The sequence below is a fragment of the Sinocyclocheilus anshuiensis genome, unplaced genomic scaffold, assembly GCF_001515605.1.
Source record: "Sinocyclocheilus anshuiensis isolate Anshui unplaced genomic scaffold, SAMN03320099.WGS_v1.1 scaffold1170, whole genome shotgun sequence".
NCBI lineage: Eukaryota > Metazoa > Chordata > Actinopteri > Cypriniformes > Cyprinidae > Sinocyclocheilus > Sinocyclocheilus anshuiensis.
In genome coordinates, this window is record NW_015538055.1 from 1,636,975 (window position 1) to 1,656,358 (window position 19,384).

At 38.3% G+C, this 19,384-nt stretch overlaps 1 protein-coding gene across 1 annotated transcript in view; it reads left to right on the plus strand.

The window, feature by feature from the left end:
- LOC107683407 (protein furry homolog) overlaps nt 1-18,700 on the plus strand; it is a 49,703-nt gene extending 31,003 nt beyond the window's left edge. The window contains exons 38-60 of the mRNA XM_016479463.1: nt 1,215-1,397; nt 2,265-2,466; nt 3,596-3,717; nt 3,867-4,054; nt 4,131-4,222; nt 4,591-5,192; nt 5,323-5,420; nt 5,531-5,701; nt 5,844-5,984; nt 7,283-7,462; nt 8,773-8,943; nt 9,177-9,251; nt 9,331-9,501; nt 11,239-11,442; nt 11,712-11,855; nt 13,026-13,192; nt 13,341-13,581; nt 13,937-14,086; nt 14,245-14,343; nt 14,881-14,964; nt 16,091-16,201; nt 16,775-16,980; nt 17,484-18,700. Coding sequence (XP_016334949.1) covers nt 1,215-1,397; nt 2,265-2,466; nt 3,596-3,717; nt 3,867-4,054; nt 4,131-4,222; nt 4,591-5,192; nt 5,323-5,420; nt 5,531-5,701; nt 5,844-5,984; nt 7,283-7,462; nt 8,773-8,943; nt 9,177-9,251; nt 9,331-9,501; nt 11,239-11,442; nt 11,712-11,855; nt 13,026-13,192; nt 13,341-13,581; nt 13,937-14,086; nt 14,245-14,343; nt 14,881-14,964; nt 16,091-16,201; nt 16,775-16,980; nt 17,484-17,742 — 4,061 coding nt within the window. The 3' untranslated portion in view covers nt 17,743-18,700. The remainder of the gene's footprint in view (nt 1-1,214; nt 1,398-2,264; nt 2,467-3,595; nt 3,718-3,866; nt 4,055-4,130; nt 4,223-4,590; nt 5,193-5,322; nt 5,421-5,530; nt 5,702-5,843; nt 5,985-7,282; nt 7,463-8,772; nt 8,944-9,176; nt 9,252-9,330; nt 9,502-11,238; nt 11,443-11,711; nt 11,856-13,025; nt 13,193-13,340; nt 13,582-13,936; nt 14,087-14,244; nt 14,344-14,880; nt 14,965-16,090; nt 16,202-16,774; nt 16,981-17,483) is intronic.
- Nucleotides 18,701-19,384: the final 684 nt, after the last annotated feature.

A 19,384-nucleotide genomic window follows, 5' to 3' on the forward strand; every position in this document is an offset into this window, starting at 1 on the left:
AGTCTAAAATGCCCCCCCCCCCTCCCCCCCCTTTGGCCATGGATGTCGAGACAGTTCTGGCTCAAGAATGTTAAATATTATTGAAAACTTTAAAGCAGCAAAATAGTTTGGACCTGTCTTGAATTTGAGATATTTCTGATAGCCGGCTCTGTTAATACATTTCAGCTTGAAATAGCTTAAGCTTAATGGTTTTTGAGCATGATTGCATTAGACATGAGGTATGGCCGTAATGGAGTTTGTCTGTCTACATACCATTCATGCTTTGAAGGGTGGTGGATCACAGCGTGAAGGAGGACTGGGCCCTGCACCTCCCTCTACTGCTCCATGCCTGTTTCCTGGGTCAGTAGAGCCCCTGTGTTCTGTTCTCATCACAATTTGGGGCATTTTATCAGGGATTACACCCTCTAGATTAAGGCTGCAGTGCTTGAGTCAGGTGTGATCAGATGAAATGTACTGATTTTACTGTAGTACATGGTATTTTTTATCCAAAATGGATTTGCTTTTGTCATTTTTTTTAATCTAATTTTATCTGAATCATTGCATCTCTCAGTGTGTCTTATGACTGTAACTATGTGGCTTGCTATGAGAACAGTGTTGTCAGTGAAAGCAGTAGCTGCTATCTCCTGAACATGTAGGATGGACCAACCTTATCTTTTTTAGAAATATGTGAAATACTTGTATCCCTGCGGATAGGGAACATTATTCAGTTGAAATAAAAACAACATTTAGCTGTTGGAAGACTCAAAAAAACAAAGGCTAGAACCAGATATTCCCACGTATCCTTTCCATAATCCCCCCAAATGAACCTAAACAATAATGAATGAGTGCAAGTACAAATGTGAACCTCTAACTTTGAATCTAATTTTATCTGAATCATTGCATCTCTCAATGTGTCTTATGACTGTAACTCTGTGGCTTGCTATGAGAACAGTGTTGTCAGTGAAAGCAGTAGCTGCTATCTCCTGAACATGTAGGATGGACCAACCTTATCTTTTTTAGAAATATGTGAAATACTTGTATCCCTGCGGATAGGGAACATTATTCAGTTGAAATAAAAACAACATTTAGCTGTTGGAAGACTCAAAAAAACAAAGGCTAGAACCAGATATTCCCACGTATCCTTTCCATAATCCCCCCAAATGAACCTAAACAATAATGAATGAGTGCAAGTACAAATGTGAACCTCTAACTTTGAGAATGTGGCTCTTTTTTAGGTATGGACCACTACCGCCCGGAGGTGTTTGAACACTGTAAGAGGCTTCTCTTGCACCTTCTCATCACGTTATCTTGCAACAACAATTTCAGCCTCATTGCCTCTGTTCTACTAAACACCAGAGATGCCAACAGCAACAAGAGCCTGACTTTCAAACCCATCCACCAGCCTGAGTTCTACACAGGTACGAGACGTAACATTTAAATATGTCAAAAAATGTGATGATCAGGATAATACGGTCATTTATGTCAATTGTTTTTAAAATGTATTTATCATTTATTTATTTATATATGATGTAGAGGTCTACAAAATCCATGTATCAAGTATGATACATATAACTTTATAAGGTTCAAATAAGTACTTTGAAACTATGCTGCAGCTGCATTAATTTTGCAACTACGTTTTTATATAACTGTTAGACCTGGAAATGAAGGGCAAATTCAATGATGAATGCTTTGACACTTTGTGAAGCTCTACATTTTATTAAATGTTGTGAAATTCTGCCTTCAATAAGACAAATTTAGCAACTTTTCATGAATCCTGTTTATCACACCCTCATTGCATGAACACTTACTCATTGGCTTTGGCATTTGACACATAGCTTTGAGAGTGCAGTCATGTTGAAATTCTGTGGAGGGGTGGAGGGTGAGAATTCTTATCTGTGCAACTTTTGGAGGTGCAGCCAAAAACAATTATATATACACAGATCATCTAAAGGTCTGATTAGAGCATTCCTATGGACTATTTTTATCTTCTTGCTCCAAAGGGACCATCTGTCGGACCCAGGACCCAAGACGGTGGTCTCCATGCTGTTAAAGCATGACTAGGCAAATTCAAAATGATGCCGATAAGATACCCCAACCCCTATCATAGCAGCATAGTGATTGAAGTATTGTTCTTTAATGTTCTTTGATTTGGCTCATTTAGGAATGTTTTCACCCTATTTTTTTGTCTTGCTCAAATATTTCAGTTGAGTAAGCTAAAATGAGGGTTCATCTTCAGAGCTTGTTCCTTCCCAAACATTTTCACTTACCCTACATGTGGTGTTCAGGTGGTGTGGACTTCTTGCGGAATGGCCAGGCATCTCCGGTTCCAGATTCTGGCCTCAGTTCCTCCTCTGCCTCGTCCAGCCTGAGCCTTGGAGGCAGCAGCTCCAACCTGCCTCACCTGGCCCAGGAAGAGGTGGAGCAAATGGAGAGCAGCACTGAAGATGACGAGAAGAGCAGCAAACTCATCGAGTTTCTCACTACCAGGTACAAGAACTTATTCTTGTGGTCATATTTGTTTTTGTTTGTTATTTTTTAAAGAAATTAATACTTTTATATTGAAAATAACTTCCTATATTGAAAGTGCTTAACTATTAAATACATTTTAATAGGGTCCAGATAGCCTCCTATGTGTGAAATTTGCAATGTTACTTGTCTTGTTCTATAATTAAAATGAAAGGTCATTTCGTGTTAATATTCCAGAGCTGTTCAGGAACTGATTCAGGAAATGACACATCTGATACGTCTTACATCTGACATCACTCAAGATGTAACAGACTTGTATGTTGCATTTCATCAGTCTACATCAGAGCGGTTCTCGCTGGGGTGTTGTTTAAAAGGGCGTCCGTCTGATGTTGGTGCTGGTGTTGGTTCTTTCAGACTATGTTCACACTGCAGACAATTCCAGACTGGTTTTCAAATCCCATCTTTAAGACTGGAAACACTGTTATTTGCTCATGATCAAGGGGATCTGTATGGTATTTGGAGTATAGCTATTTTCTGCCATCATCTTTGGTTGTCATAGTAATGAAGGCATTTGCACACTACCAAGTGACGTTCTTTTACAGTAACTGGAAGTAATGAAGCAATTACTAGAAATATTGATAACTGAAAGTAATGAAATGATTATTATGGTATTAACAGCTACTGTATGGTCAACAGAGAAGAGCAGTTGGATTTGAATTGGACATGGAAAAAGCTGGATTTGAGTTGCCAGTGTGAACAAGTTTATACAGTATGTACAGGATGGAAAAACAACCCTTTTTCACTTAAATATTGATTCAAAATATTTCTCGCCTCATCTCTAAAAGGTTTCATGCATGTTTATCATGCATGCTTAAAATATTTAATGTACAGCAATTGATGTCTGGTTATTTAGTTTATTTTACATTTTGATTGATGAAAGATCAACTTTTAAGAAACTGTTTGGTTTGCAGGTAAAATTGTATCTTTTGGCCTATTCTGCCTATTCTGCCATCTAGTGGCAGTTTTGGTCACAAGCAAGTAATAATCAAACATATCATACTGCTGTCAAGATGAAAGTAGCTCTTCCTGTCATTTACAATTTATACTGCATATGTAAGAGATTATATGAATATTTGTGTGGTTTCTTTAGACCTTTTGGACCATTGTGGAGCCATGAAGACATCACTCCAAAGAATCAACACTCAAAGAGTACCGAGCAGCTTACCAACTTCCTGCGACATGTAGTTTCTGTATTCAAAGAGTCCAAATCAGGTAAGTCACATTTGTCTTTAGTCATTCCAGTCATTCCACCTTAACAGGGTGCAGCTGGTGAATTTTTATTGTCTGTTTTGTTTTATTTTATTGACTGTTTTTAAGTTTTGTCCTTGTGTTTGCACGCCACGTGTTCTGTCTGCTTGTAGACATTAGGCTTGAGCAGCAGTTGAGTGAAGTGGCATTGCAGATGGCTCTGTGCAGCTCCTCCAGACATTACGCTGGACGTTCCTTCCAGGTGTTCAGAGCTCTACGGCAGCCCCTCTCAGCGCTGGCTGTGTCCGACCTGCTTTCACGCTTGGTGGAGGTAGTCGGGGAGCCCGGGGAGGAGGTTCAGGTGAGCTTCTGGTTCCTTAATGACAGTTCTGACTGATTCAGTGAGCGAAGAAACTTAGAATGCATCTTCTCCACAGGGTTATGTAATGGAGCTTCTCCTCACTCTTGAGTCAGTGGTGGATAATCTAGCCGAGTGCCTGAAGAACAATGACTTCTTTGTCATACTACGGTAAGTTCCCATCATACAACATTATCTATGTAAAGCCTGACATATGAAATAATCATCAATAGTCTGAAAAATCTAGTAAAAAAAAAGAAAACGGAACAGTTTATTGAACCTTTAGACAATTTTTTTTTTTTTTAAACTAAAAAGGTTTGCATATGTGTTTTTTACTTGTTAAAACTATCAATCAGTTGACAGAAGGCATGTAGTAGTAGTAGTTTTCAATAAGTTTTGATAATAATTGTTTATTATTCAGAACCCTTTTGCGTATGAAATATGAGTAGGCTTTATAGGATTAAAGTCTTCTTCTAACTTCAACATCAAAAGTCCAAGAGGCTTCGTTGCCTGTTTGTAATCAGTCTGTGTTCCTGCAGGGCATCTTCACCAGATCTTCCATCCAGCAGCAAGTTAACACTAAACCGTAAAAGCACCAGTCAGCTGGACCTGATCCCAGGATCAGGCACTGCTTCTGAGCGAATACGCCACCAGCGTAGCTACTCTGTACCCAAGCGCTTTGGCGAGGTTGAGCGTTCCTCTGAGGTTCCCCGGAGTGCCACCTTGGACCGCATCCACCTTCATCAGAGCAATATCTCCAAGCTCCGATCCCTGTCCTCATCCTCCTCCAGAGACAACGTGGTCTCCACCGACCCGACCAATGCCAACCATCCTCGCAACCTGCTGGCCAGCATTTTTTGGGCAGTGGTGTCACTCATGGAGTCAGACTTTGAGTTTGAGTACCAGATGTCCCTCAGGTTGTTAGGGAAGCTGCTAGGCCACATTTCATTGGATAAGCAGGAATACAGAGAGAAGCTGGAGAAGATCCAGATCCAGTTAAAATGGAAGGAGTTCTCTGGGCTTCAGCAGCTGCTTCTGAAGGGCTTCACCTCTGCAAACACTACAGAACTCACCTTGGAGATGTTCAGCCAGCTCACGCCCGTCTCACGCCTACCTGTGGTAGACACCTCACAAGTCATAGGTAGACCTTTTTGTCTCTACTACCAGCTAAATGTATCTTTCTAACATAATTCTCCATTAATCCACCAAAATTCTTGTCCATCCTTCATTTTAAGTGGGATTATGAAAGCAAATCTGCTATTACCTTTCAGGTTTCCCATTAAACGTGCTCTGCCTCATCCCCCATCTTGTGTTACACTTTGACTCACCTACTCAATTCTGTAAGGACGTGGCTGAGAGAATTTCCCAGGTCAGTTTCTGTTACTCTGACCTTCAACCGCACTGTAAATGCACTTTTATAGCTAATCGGAGAATCTGCATCACATTTGTTTGCTGAAAATCACTCAATTTGATTGACAGGTTTGCCTTGAGGAAAAGAACTCCAAGCTGTCCAACCTTGCCCATGTGATGACATTGTACAAAACGCACACCTATACCCGTGACTGCTTCTCTTGGGTCAATGTGGTGTGCCGCTACCTGCATGAAGCGTTCAGTGACAGCACACTCAGCATGGTTACTTACATGGCGGAGGTAGGAAGACCACAAATAAAAGTTACTCTTACGACATTTTAAATTTTAAGGAAAAAAAGTATGAGAACAAGACTGGAATGTGAACATACACATACATTGTGTTCAGGAAAACTTTCTAATACTTTCCATGTTTTGTAAACAGTTGCTGGAGAAAGGATTACCCAGCATGCAACAAACTCTTCTGCAAATCATCTACAGTCTACTGAGTCACATGGACCTGAGTGCTATTCAAGCCAAACTCTTCAACATGGAGGTTCTAACAACCATAGAGAAGTTTGTTCAGGTGTGACTCCTTTAACTTATCATATACAGAATGTATTTATGGAATTTGTTCCACAGCTTTTATTAAAATGTAGTCATTTACAGATGCTTTTGACCATAAAGACCTACAATACAATGTTATTTTATATACTATTATGAAAAATACTGGTATTTTATATACTATTGTAATATTTATTTATATTTTGAATGAGCTTGAATTAGCATGTTCAGTTATCTTTTAAATTCACTGTTTAACTTTGTAATAATGTTGTTAATTTTTTTTAAGTTTTCTTTTTTACATTTTTTACCTTTTTCAGTTTTTGTCATTTTAATATTTTAAATTCAACTTATTTTATTTTAGTTAGTTGCCAAAGCAACATTTCTTGTTTTTTTAAGCTTAAGTTTTTCAGCTGATATTTATATTTATTTTATTTCATTTTATTTCTAATTTTTATATTTTATTTTATTTTATTTTATTGCATTTTATATACAGAAACCGTTTTTAATAGTTCAAGTTTTAGTTAACGATACCAACACTGCTACAGTGCATTCAAAAGTAGTAAGTTATAGTTGTAAATGTGAATTTGCGGTGTGTATTGAATGTGATGCAATAAAAAGACTATACTGCAAGATAATGGTAAGGATATGTAAACAAAATAGACATTATAACTTGAGATATAATCAAATGAATCAGAATCCGATTTAGAATCAAGAGCTTGTAAATCTGAATCAAATTAAAGTCGAATGGTTAAAGGAAACACAACATAAAGATATAACTAATCAGTTATCATTTTACACTAAAGCTTTTCACAAAATATTTATTGTGGGCGCTTCTAAAATTATCCTCAATGATCGCATTTAACTGGCTCGTATCATTCAGCCTAAATTTACTCATGACATAATAGTGTTTTATAGCATTTCTGCTGTAAAACTTCAAGCTGTCTTGCATCCTTGGTATTACTGCTGGTTTTCCATCTCTCAACCCTTCCTTCGGAGGGAGAAAAAAAGAGAATTAAAAAACAGGACCTTATGCCAGGGCTATAAATCCAGAGGCACACCCAGCAGCAGTCTATAAACAGTCAGTCCTATTGGCTGCTGTCCACATTACTGAGGCCTTCAGTGTGGCCTCACAGCAAAGACGCTCCTCTAAACTACTGCTTCTCTCGCTGGGCTTGTGTGTTTATCTCAGCAGAGGAAGAGACAGCTACTGCTCGTGAAGATGGATTGACTGTATGTAATGCTTTGGGAGGTGAGCAAGATTCTGAATGTGTCCTTTGAGAATAACTTAGTTCTGTTTTGTGTTTGTTTCTGTGACTTTAGACTGCACACTGGAAGGAAGCCTTGAACATATTAAAGCTGGTGGTCTCCCGCTCGGCTAGTCTGGTTTCGCCTTTGTCCCCGCAGAGTAACGCATCCACTGTGGATGTCAGGCGTGTTTGGGACACACCCTCCAAAGCCCTCCCTGGAAAGACCCTTGACTTTCACTTTGACATTTCAGAGGTATGACATGCCTTTCTGGCCTTTTGTGTCTGTTTTACTTTCTTTGTTGTCATTAAACAGTACAAGTCAAAAATTTGGACACTGAATTTATGTTTTTCATGATCTATAAAACCCTGAGGCTTATTTATAAATGCCTGAAATCAGATTTGTAGCAAACAAAAACTATCCAGCATGCATGTAAAGTCATTCAGTACTATTTAAAAACCATCCCAGGATGCACCTCATAAAGTTGGTTAAGAGGATGAGTGTGCAGAACTGGAATGTAGGGAAAGGGTGGTGACTTTGAAGGAGCTAAAAATGGTTTTAAACCTTTTTGGTACCTTCCATTTGCGTTATTTTATAATTTGATGATTTAAAATATATATTATATTATATTGTATTGCATTGTATTGTATTATATAAAAAAGTATTATAGTATTTCAATTGATATAGTACTTTTAAATGCACAACACAAGAAAAAATAAGACTGAAAAAACACTAAATATTATTTTTATCATTAGATATTATTTTTATAATTTAAAAATTATTATTATTATTGTAAAAAAGAGAAAGTTGTTCTTTTAAGTGGTGGTGTACATTAAGCTGAGATGGTACATAGTGTGTAAAAGTGAGCCATGCCAGCGAACCACCAAATGCTGGCATCCTCGATGGATTTGTCCACATTTTCCAGGGTGGAGTCATGCATTTTTTGTTGTTTTGTTTTAACATTTGTTTTAAGCAAACTCTGAAGGTTAGGTTTTCTGTTTAAAACTTGATGGAAATATGAACAACCTGGCCTTAAAGTGTGGGAACCAAACAGGGAGCTATTTGTGTAGTGCATGAATTCCAGGAAATGATGTCAGTCCGGCTGTGGCGCTTTGCATCAGCCCTTCTAGAGTCCCATAGCAGACTCCTCTGCCCTCTGTCAAATACCTCTGGAACATGCCTCTAGCAAGTTGGTGAGACAGTAGAAAAAAAACTCAAAACGGACATGCTCAATTCCATCCCAGCAGAAAGGATTTCACAGGAATTAAGGGCAGGTGACCTCAATAATGGAAATCCTGTCATTCCCCCAAGCTTTGTTTGGCTCCCTTTATTGAAGTTCTGTTTTTCAAAGCTCCACTACAAGACACAGAGGAGCAGGACCATTGAGAAAAGGCGTCCACTTTTTCCAGCAGGTCCTAAATAGTTGGTCAGGATCCGAGGCAACTTGACGTTAGGAAAGGGAATGCACTTGAATAAAGACTTTTGGGCCGAGGGCCACAAGCTCATGACATGTAAAGAAAAGATCAGACGGGCTTAAATGGTGCGTGCCATTGTGTGTGTTTTAGACACCGGTGATTGGCCAGCGATATGACGAGCTTCACGGTTCTCCGAGGCAAGATGGGAAGAATGGAGGAGGGGTTACCGTGACACGCAGTACCTCCTCTACATCCTCGGGCTCTTACCAAAACAACCACGTGCTGGTGCCTGTCAGCTGGAAACGACCACAGTCCTCACAGGTGAGCGCTCACAAATACACTCTTTGAAGTTCTGACATTTGCTGAAGAACAGTGCATAAATAAGATATGCATTTATATATCCCCTCTATGTTAATGTTCTTATTTATTATTTTGTTTAATTGAACCTTTTATTAATTTAATTCAATTATTTTCAATGTAATTTTTTATTTACACTTTTAATTTTATTTTCTTTGTTATGTTTATTATTTTTGTGTTATTTCTCTCCAATTTAGAAAAGAACTCGTGAGAAGTTGGTGAATGTATTAACCTTGTGTGGCCAAGAAGTTGGACTCACCAAAAACCCATCTGTAAGTGACATATGTGTTGTCCATCCAGTATTAAATATTTTAAAATATGTCAGAAATCATTCTAAAGCCCTTCCTACAGGTGATTTTCTCATCCTGTGGGGAACTGGACCTGATTGAGCACCAGCCCAGTCTGGTGTCCTCTGAGGACGGCACACGGGACACCGAAAACATGGATGACACCACTTCAGAACAGCAGTTCTGTGTGTTTAGGGACTTTGACTTCCTGGATGTGGAACTGGAAGATGGAGAGGTGAGCAGATCTTTAAAAAACAAAAACAAAATGATCAGCTCCCTCTTGCTTGTGACATTTTTTGACTTCCAAATTACTTGGGTGAACTTTGTTTTGACTGCAGTAAAGTGGACCCTTGGGGAAAGCAGAGCTGAGCATTAAACTTTTGCAAAGTATCAGTCAGAGATAAACTGTTGCACTGTTTGCGCAATACCACTGTAACTTTCTTTAACTCTTTGTAATACATTCTCCTCTCCTTGTTTATGTCTGTGCCATCAAGGAGATGCAGGTAAGCCCAGGAATCCTCTAATGTTGTGCTGTGTGCAGTAGGACAATATGATATTGTGTTTATTCACATTCTGTGCATTGTGATGCATGTCCATAACTCTAACTAGAAACATAATTTTGTTTCAATCATGTTCAAAACACAGTGGCACGTCAAAATGGATTAATCAAAATGTGCACATTTAGATTGGACAGATACAATCAAACAGATACAGATCAAACATATTCATCCTCATTGATGAAATGTGCAAACTTTACCACAGAATTTTTTAATAAACATTTTATTTATTTTTTCAAATTATTTATTTTAAAATCACACAAAAAAGTGACAGTAAAGGCATGATACAAAAGATTTTCTTCTCAAATAAACGCTGTTGTTTTGAACGCTATTAAGCAAGAATATTAAGCAGCCTGACTGTTTTCAACAATGACAATAATAAGAAATTCTTGATCACCAAAACAGCATATTTGAATGATTTCTGAAGTATCATGTGACACTGAAGACTGGACAATTCAGCTTTGCCACAGCAATCACAGGAAAAAATTACATTTTAAAATGTATTAATTTAGAACACCGTTATTTTGAATTGTAGTGCTATTTTACAGTATTACTGTTTTACTGTATTTTTGGTCAAAGCAATGCAGCTTTGGTGAGCATAAGAGAATTCTGTCAAAAATCTTACCGACCCCAAACTTTTGAACTGCATTGTATCTTAGAAAATGTAAGAATTCATTGGTGGGTAGCATTTATAAATGCGGTTTTTATTATATTTCAATATGTCTGTATTTTAATAGCTTGGCCATCTCTAGTCTGCACTCTCTTATGAAATCATTAGTCAGTTCATCGAGGTCACTGTACCAATTTGCTGAAGCTGCAATGCCACAGAGACACTTACTGTAAAAGGGCAGATTCAGCCTTTCAAATAAATTCTCCCTTCTGAATAAATTTCAAGAGTGTTTTTATAAAGCCATCATATTTTAGTTCCAACCTTCAGTGTAACAGTATCAAAGACTTCTTCTTGCTTCTTTACCATTTTGTTTTGGTCAAGTTACAAGAAAGTAATTAAAGTAGTGTAGTAAAAGTAACTTCTTGAGTTCAGTGTTTAAGCGCCCTGTTAGAGGAAAGCTTAAACACTGAACTGAGCTGGATCTGTGAAGGAATGTGGATGTTGACTCTTGACTCTGATGTTAAGGCATGTGGCTGCAGTGATAACTTGAGCCTCTTCCAAAGCAAATGGCCTTCAGGCACTTTATCACTTACTCTACAAGAGCAAGAATGTTTTAGAAATGTGTTCCTGTTCAGTACTGTGTTAATCCTTTATATGGAGAGATATCCTTATATAACAAACTCACAGACTGAGCACCTTCACATATAGAGCTTGCTGTAGCCTGACTGTGTGGATTTTGAAATGTGGTTGTGTGCTATATACCAAATCAGAGGACTCTGTATTTCTCTCACTCTTTCTCTGACAGGGTGAGACAGCTGACAGCTTTAACTGGGGTGCGCGGAGGCGTTCCATTGACAGCCTGGACCAGGCTGAAGCCCAACCAATGGAGGAGGACAGCCAGCTCTCAGGAAGTTCACCAAGCCTGTGTCCAATCGTCCATGATGATTCTGACGAGTCTTCTGAGGAAGAGTCCCTCACAGCCAGCCAGATTCTCTCAGCTTCACAACTAGTAATGTTGAATTTGTTCTTTTTTTTTTTTGTACACTATTTAACTTAATGTGATGTATGAAACAGGATATTCATTGGGAAGTATTGTAGGCAGGATTTTATCCATTAGGATAATTGGATTGTGAAAAGAGGCAGAAAACTTTTGATAAAAGATTAGAAAAACTTTTCTTTTACAGTATGTATTATAAATCTATAAAATCTATTTTATAGAAACATTTAAAAACTATTTTATATCTATAATGTCGAATTAAACTCTATTTCTCATTTCAGAATGTCAGCCTGTCTCCTACTGAGGAACTAAACCCCATGGACTCCCCTCCCATCTCCTTTGACAACACTCAAGCTGACCCAATTCCTCTTTCCACCCCAACGCCCAGCTTTGAGATCTCAGCACCCGAGGGCTCGAACCATCGGGTGAATAAGAGCTTCAAAATGGCTGATCTTTGGGGGCAGACACATTCCTCCTCATACCGCACTCCTGTTCTGGAGTTTTTCCATTAACACGGTTGAAAAAGAAATCTCTTTCTGTGCTTGCTTTACATGTCTGGCTCTGCTTTTAGCATGGGTAGATTTTCGGAGGTAGTTTGCTGATAGTATTTTTCTCTGACATGCTTTTTTTTAGGATGGGGCATTAGATTAATTTGCAAAGCGGCATGGAATTGCAAGTAATCCTTGCTCTTCAAAAGCTCGCCATTTCTATCTGCTAACCGCTTTTTGTCTGTGAGGCCTACCACTGCCTACCACAGTCTCAGAAAGAGGCTCTGGATGAGCCACTAGGGCAATGTGTATGGCTTCTCTGTGGCTGGCAAAGCTGTAACATCACTCACATGCTAAATGCTAGGGGTGCAAATAAAGAGAGTGTACCCATTGCCTGTGGCCGTAAACATGAGACCAGACCAATCAGATTTTGGTCCTCCCAATTTTTTAAAGGTCTCTTAATATATCTGAATTTGACATTATTCAAAATAAAAAAAAATTAAAAAATGTAAATGATTAAAAAAAGCACTCAAAAGAGAAACGATTCTCAGCATGAAGAGTTGTAATTTTGAAAGGTTAGTGAATATTTATTTATAAATATATATTATAAATATTTTATTAAATAAATTACAGAGTTGGTTGACCAATATGTTTATTTTATTATTTTATTTTATTTTTTCATTAGCCACCCTGTCCTCTGTCTAAATATCAGTATATATAAAATATATTTTAAATGATAATAAATGCAATAATTAAATCTGTGTATAAATTAAAATGTTAGATACAATTTAAAAGTATTTGATGACAGAAAATGTTTAGCAGTTAGTAAATTATGGAACTGACATTTGGGTGAATCACTTCTGTATTTTAGCCACAAAAAGACAATCGTCAGATTAATCAGTCTGACCAGTCAGTCTGTCACTAATGTCATTTTACTGCTCAGAATGAGAAAGTCAGCCACATAATCTGATCTTTTCTTAATAATATTTTTTCAGAATAAATTTTTTCGTAGCCACAGCTGTTTCCATTGTATGACGAATATGTAATGCATTTGCATTGGCGATAAATACTTAACAAGCTTTTCTTGTGAATCCTGTCCAAAACTAGGCTGAGGATTCGGCTGAAGAAGAAGAAGCCATTGTTAATGAGGACGATATCTCACTCTGCATTTGCGAGTCGCCGCCTGCCTTCAGTAGTTCTGACATTCTAACAGCAGGCACATCCCAGAGGGAAAACAACGTCTTTACTGACAACGAGACATGTTGTGTACCCAGGTACTGCATTCACACTCTCAACATACATGATTCTGTTTCAGTTTTAGTAGAAAAGTCTGGAAAAGTCAGACTTTTCTCAAGTTTCTCATAGCTGATGTTTGAAACTTTTTTTCCCTCACCACATAATTCTATCCCTCACTTCCTCCAGTGGGTTTGGAGACCAGCAGAGCTCTGTGGCACAGGCAGAGGAGGAAAAGGAAGAGCTGTTGCTAGAGTCTCGTTCCTCCCCTCCGCCTTCTCCCTTTTTCTCCGCCATCCTGGCCGCTTTCCAGCCGACTGTGTGCGATGATGCTGAGGAGGCTTGGCGCGATCATCTCAGCCAGTTGGTGGCTGACTCGGATGGTTCCTGTGCAGTTTACACCTTCCAAGTCTTCTCCTCACTCTTTCAGGTAACTAATAGAGGTACAGTAGGTTGCCACTGGTCCTTATTATGTCAATTTTTGCCAAGCAGCTTCAATAAAGGTCTATCTTATCTATCAATAAAGACCTATCTTAATGATAAAAAAGAAGTGAAATTAATCAACGGACACTTTTCTAACATTCTAATTGTCGCAGGCTGTGTTGTTAATGTCAAATGATGCTGATTTTATTCATTATCTTGGGTTTTCTTTGGTTCATCACACAAAGCTGACAACTCAGTAGTGCCAAAGTTTTAGAAGACATGCCACGTCTTTGATTATATTCTATTGGCACTGACAACATGCTGGTCTGGGACAGATTAAATAGAATGTTTCTGACCTTCAGAGTATACAGGCCAAGTTCTGCACCTTGACTTGTGACGCTGCTGGTTACCTTGGCGACGGCCTTCGTGGAATTGGAGCGAAGTTTGTAAGGTCATCCCAGATGCTGACATCCTGCTCCGAATGTCCCACGTTGTTTGTCGATGCAGACACTGTGAGTTTCTTGTTTGAATATGAATGATATCAATGCTATATCCAGAACTCAAATCAGTACCAGCCTTAGTGTTCTGTTCAATTTCTTCCTCACTGTGTATGTGTGCAAGCCATTTTGAAATGTACTTATAAAATGTATCTCTTAAATATGCGTTTCAGATTGTGTCTTACGGGCTCTTGGAGAAGATGAAGTTTAGTGTGTTAGAGCTGCAGGAGTATCTAGAGACCTACAACAACAAAAAGGAGGCAGTCATATCAGTATGTGCAATAATGCATTATTTTACAAAACAGTAAATGTGCAATTTTCCTTTAAATTATTTTATTTAGAAAATCTCTAGTATGTTATGTGTGTATACAAACATAATAAATTTTCTGACTCCAAGCTTTTGAACCGTAGGGAATAAGAATATACAGTGGGTACGGAAAGTATTCAGACCCCCTTCAATTTTTCACTCTTTGTTATATTGCAGCCATTTGCTAAAATCATTTAAGTTAATTTTTTTTCCTCATTAATGTACACACAGCACCCCATATTGACAGAAAAACACAGAATTGTTGACATTTTTGCAGATTTATTAAAAAAGAAAAACTGAAATATCACATGGTCCTAAGTATTCAGACCCTTTGCTGTAAAATTGAAGTGGGTCTGAATACTTTCCGTACCCACTGTATATATGAATATATGCAGTATACTGTTTATATACAATTTCATCATAGAAGTTGTAAATAAAAAGCTTAAATAAAAAGCACTACAGCTTGTTCTATGTAACTTACTGTTGCCTGTGACTCTTTCAGTGGCTACGCAACTGCAAGGCCAGTTTCCCCAAATTCACTGGAGATGGAGTGATCACCCATCAGCCTGCTGAAATGGAAGAGAAGGTATGACACCTCTGCTTTTTAACATAACAGTTAGATGGGCAGCAATTCCAAAGAAAACTAATAAAGGAACGTCATTATTGTTTAAGTACATGATCTAGATCTCAACATTTTGCAAACTGGAACTTTAACAGTTCGGCTGTCTAATACTTTGACACAACCCTAAAAGTACAGTGTGGTGGTGTACCACAAATAATGCATGAGTTTCTGTCTTTCTTTAATTGTCCACTGACTGATGCCACTGTAATGTCTGTTGCGTCCTGAGATATGAGTGAAACTAGTTGACCAACATGTGTTTCAGATTCCATTTCAATGTACTTCTTTATATTTTCTGCATTTCAATTGTTCTGTGATAGCTCTGTGAGTGACATCTCTTTTCTATCTGTCTGCTCTATAACTTTAAGCCTGTTTCAAACACAAGCTGTGTTACTTCACAACAGCGCCCTCTATTCTTATGTTTAGTGTGAGGGGTCTTTCTCTGCTGGGCTTTGAAGAAGTTTAAAGAAACCCTGAAAAAGTTTCTTTCCTGACTCTAAAATGTAATCTAACATATACCTGCTTTCAACCCTTCAAGATCCCTTCAAGCCGTAATCAGTTAAAGCAATAAAAAAGGCATATGGGTAGTGATTGCATCTTGTTTTTTTTTTTTTACCCAGCACAGTCCCCATGCAAAAATAAAAATAAGAGGGCATATTTGTGACCCTTTTTCTTTCTCTGCTTGTCTATTCACTTTTTCTGCTCATGCATGATGGAGCCATTGCTCATGCTTTATATTGCTTGTGCCACTGTTGGCTGCATGTATTCACACTATACTCAAAACTTTCTTCTCACTTCTCACCTTTTGTCTTGCAATGCCTGCTTTATAGCAAATGGAATCTCTTGCAGTAAGTTTTATAAAAATATTTTTGGCCTCATGTCCCATTTCCCTTGTTCTAAATGCAGATATTGTCAAATTTTTTCACAGGCCTCATATTTTTTTCAAATGAAAACACTATTTTGTTAACACGCTTGTATCCTTGTTTGGTTTTCTGCAACTGTTGTGTAGTAACTTCTTTCATATATATTAAGAAGATTTAAAGAACTTTTAAATGAGATTGTGGTGTTAATTTTATTTATGTTTTGTTTACAGCAACTGGAGCTTTGTCAAAGACTCTACAAACTCCACTTTCAACTGCTGCTGCTTTTTCAGTCTTACTGTAAACTTATTGGCCAAGTTCACACTATAAACTCTGTACCAGAGGTATGTTGACATCAGTGTCTCATCATCTGAGTTTGATTAAGACATTTTTTTACTGGAATAGAAAAAGTCTAGCTCGCAAATCTTGCTTATTTAGTATGGAGGCCTGAACATGACATGCACAGAATAAAAAGAGATTATGGCCACGAATTAAGAATTTGTTCCCACAGCTTATTCATTAATTTGCTTGTTTTGGTTAAATTATGGCCACATTGTGCTAATTCATTCCCTTGTTTTAAGGTGTGATCACATTAGCGCTATTTTAGTTACATTTTGTGGGCCAAAAAGGTGCACTGTCAATAATGTTGCAATGTATGAAGCTCTGCTCACACAGAAGTCACTTTCAAACCAATCAGCTTTCTGTTGGTCAGCATGGTGACTCCGCCTGGCCTACTTAAACATGAACGAAATCTTTGTGGGCAACTTTTTCGCACTCACGCAAAACTGCTAAATGAGCAGATTCCAACTCCTGTACTTATGGTACCGCCACTGTATCTTTTTGGAAGGGTTCAGTTTTTCTCAGAAAATAATTCATATGATACATGTATGTTCACATATAAATGTTCTCCCTTTTAGCTGCAGAACATATCCAGAGAGTTGAGTGAGTTGAGAAGTAACCTGAGGGCAGCAGCAGCCTCAGTGGCCAATGAGTCCGCAGCTGAGCCAAGAGAACCCACCACTGAATCCCCCTTCAGCTCCTCTGAGGCTGCTGTGCAGGCCATTCTAGAGAGCCTGAAAACCAACGAGTTCTCCAGAGCCATCCGTTACATACAGGAATGCAGGTAAACTTCCCACCCAGAGAAATGACTGCAGCTTATTGTTTTATAATGGAATTTAAAGGGATAGTCCACACAAAAATTAAACCTCTGTTATTATTTACTCAAAAACTGTATTCACATCTTTCTGTGGAACACAAAAGAAGATATTTTGAAGAATGTTAGTAGCCAAACAGTTTTGGTTCCCATTGACTTCCATTGTATGGACAAAAAAGTCATACAGTTGAAGTCAATGGGAAACTAAACTGTTTGGTTCTTCCAAAATATCTTCTTTTGTGTTCTGTAGAAGGAAGAAATCCATAGAAGTTTGGAACGACATGAGGGTGAGTAAATAATGACAGAATTTGAATTTTTGGGTGGACTATTCCTTGACATTTATTCCTTCGATTTATTGATAACCTCTTCAGGAATAGAAAATGAATGAGTAATATGCAGTGCAGTAACAGTGGAGTAATATGCAGTGCTTTGTATTTTAATTATGTGAAATAATTATAATCACTTTGTTTCAGGAAAATGTGGCCAAGTGACATCTTCGGCAGCAGCTCCGAGAATGAGATTCAGACTCTACTCAACATCTATTTCCGGCACCAAACTCTGGGTCAGACAGGAACCTTTGCCCTGGTCGGTTCAAAACAAGACCTATCTGAGATATGCAACCGACTCACTGAGCTCAACTGCGAGATCCGAGACATGATTCGATGGGCACAGGGCTACCGGGCCATCACTGCCTTCCTTCCTGACTCCAGCGTGACCGGCATCAGCCTTTGAGTTGAACTTTAGGCCGGCATTGGCCTTCTTTCCACCACTCCTGTCTGAAGTTGCTGCTGCCTTCACTGTTCTTCCCTAGTGCACTCATTACTGTCCTGCCTCTGCTTACCTTAAGAGCATCAAGGATGTACAGCTAATATAGCTTGGAAAAATGCAACAGGGGACAGAAAAAGAAGTTGAATCCTTGGCTTCTTTGCACTACTATGTATGTAAGGGGCCGCCCCTGCCTCTGAAATGGGGCCTCTATCACTGCAGGCATCAAAGGTATACCAAAGCTCCATGAATGGCTCCTCCTGCCCACGTCTACCATTATACATGTAACGGGAAAATGTGCAATGCCTCACACCAAGTGAAACTTTTCATCTTAGAGAGAATGTTTTAAAATTTCAGTGCTCTCAGCTACTTGATGATACATAAATGTTCTATTCTTGCTTTTTTATTTCAAATAAAAACGGAAAGCTGTTGATAATGTGGCTTTTTAAAAAAATGTTTAAAAAGATCAGACTTTTCACAGTGCGCACCCATGCCTTGGCTTTTATCTGTACAGACAGAATGTCTCGAACACAATGCAATGCTATAGTCAGAGAGACCTGGATGCATAAAGGGGTCATCCAGCACTTATTTATGAATGGGGGTTTGGTTTTACTAATGTGTTTCTACTGTTTAGTTGCTCCTAGAAGGTTTATTTATATTCTTAAAAGGAAGATCACGTAAAATAGTATAGTTTTTTAGGATGGAATTATGTCTATTCTGTCTATTGAAATGGCCAAGCATTCAAAGGTATGTACAATAAGACTAAATAGATATATTTATGGAATAAGAAATTATTTTAAATGAAAGATTTGTACATAGTAGGAGTGTAGCCCAGACTTGTAAGATTTTATTTTTATGGTTTTATTTTGCTGTCTGCTGTATAAAAAGTGTGCATGCAATAAATAGATCAATAAATAATATTAATGAAAAAGTCTGCTTAGTCAGTGGGTTTTTTATATGGATACTTATGTCTATGTGCTTAAGTAGATTTAGATATGTAATGAGAATGATTTTAGGCTGCACGTTTGTTTTTGTTTGTTGTTATTTTTATTTTAGAACTAAATTATACAATTTAAAGGGGTCATATGATGCTTTTTTAAAGATCATTATTTTGTGTATTTGGTGTATCAGAATATGTTGACATGCTTTAATGTTCAAAAAACACATTATTTTTCAAATACTGTACATTATTGTAGATCCTATATGCCCCGCCTCTCTCAAACGCTTCGTTTTCTACAAAGTCCCTCCTTCCGACAAGCGCAGTCTGCTCTGATTGGCCAGCTGACCCAGTGCATTGTGATTGGCCGAACACCGCAAGCACTCGTCGGAAATGTAACGCCCCTTACGATAATCGCGAGCTTCATCTTTCAAAATACATGTAAAGACAGAGCCCGAAAGGGGAACAGAGTCACGTGACAGACAGTGATGAAGCTGGTATGTGTTTGCAGTACACAAGCCACGATTAAGACAGCTGACTCCACTGTGATGTGACCCCCTCTCTCTCTCTCGCTCTCTCTCGCTCTCATGCATTGCTGTTCTGTTGTAAGTAATCTTAAAGATTCCTAAATGCATCTACTTTCGGAAGGCCAAATAAAGTGCTTTTGCTTTC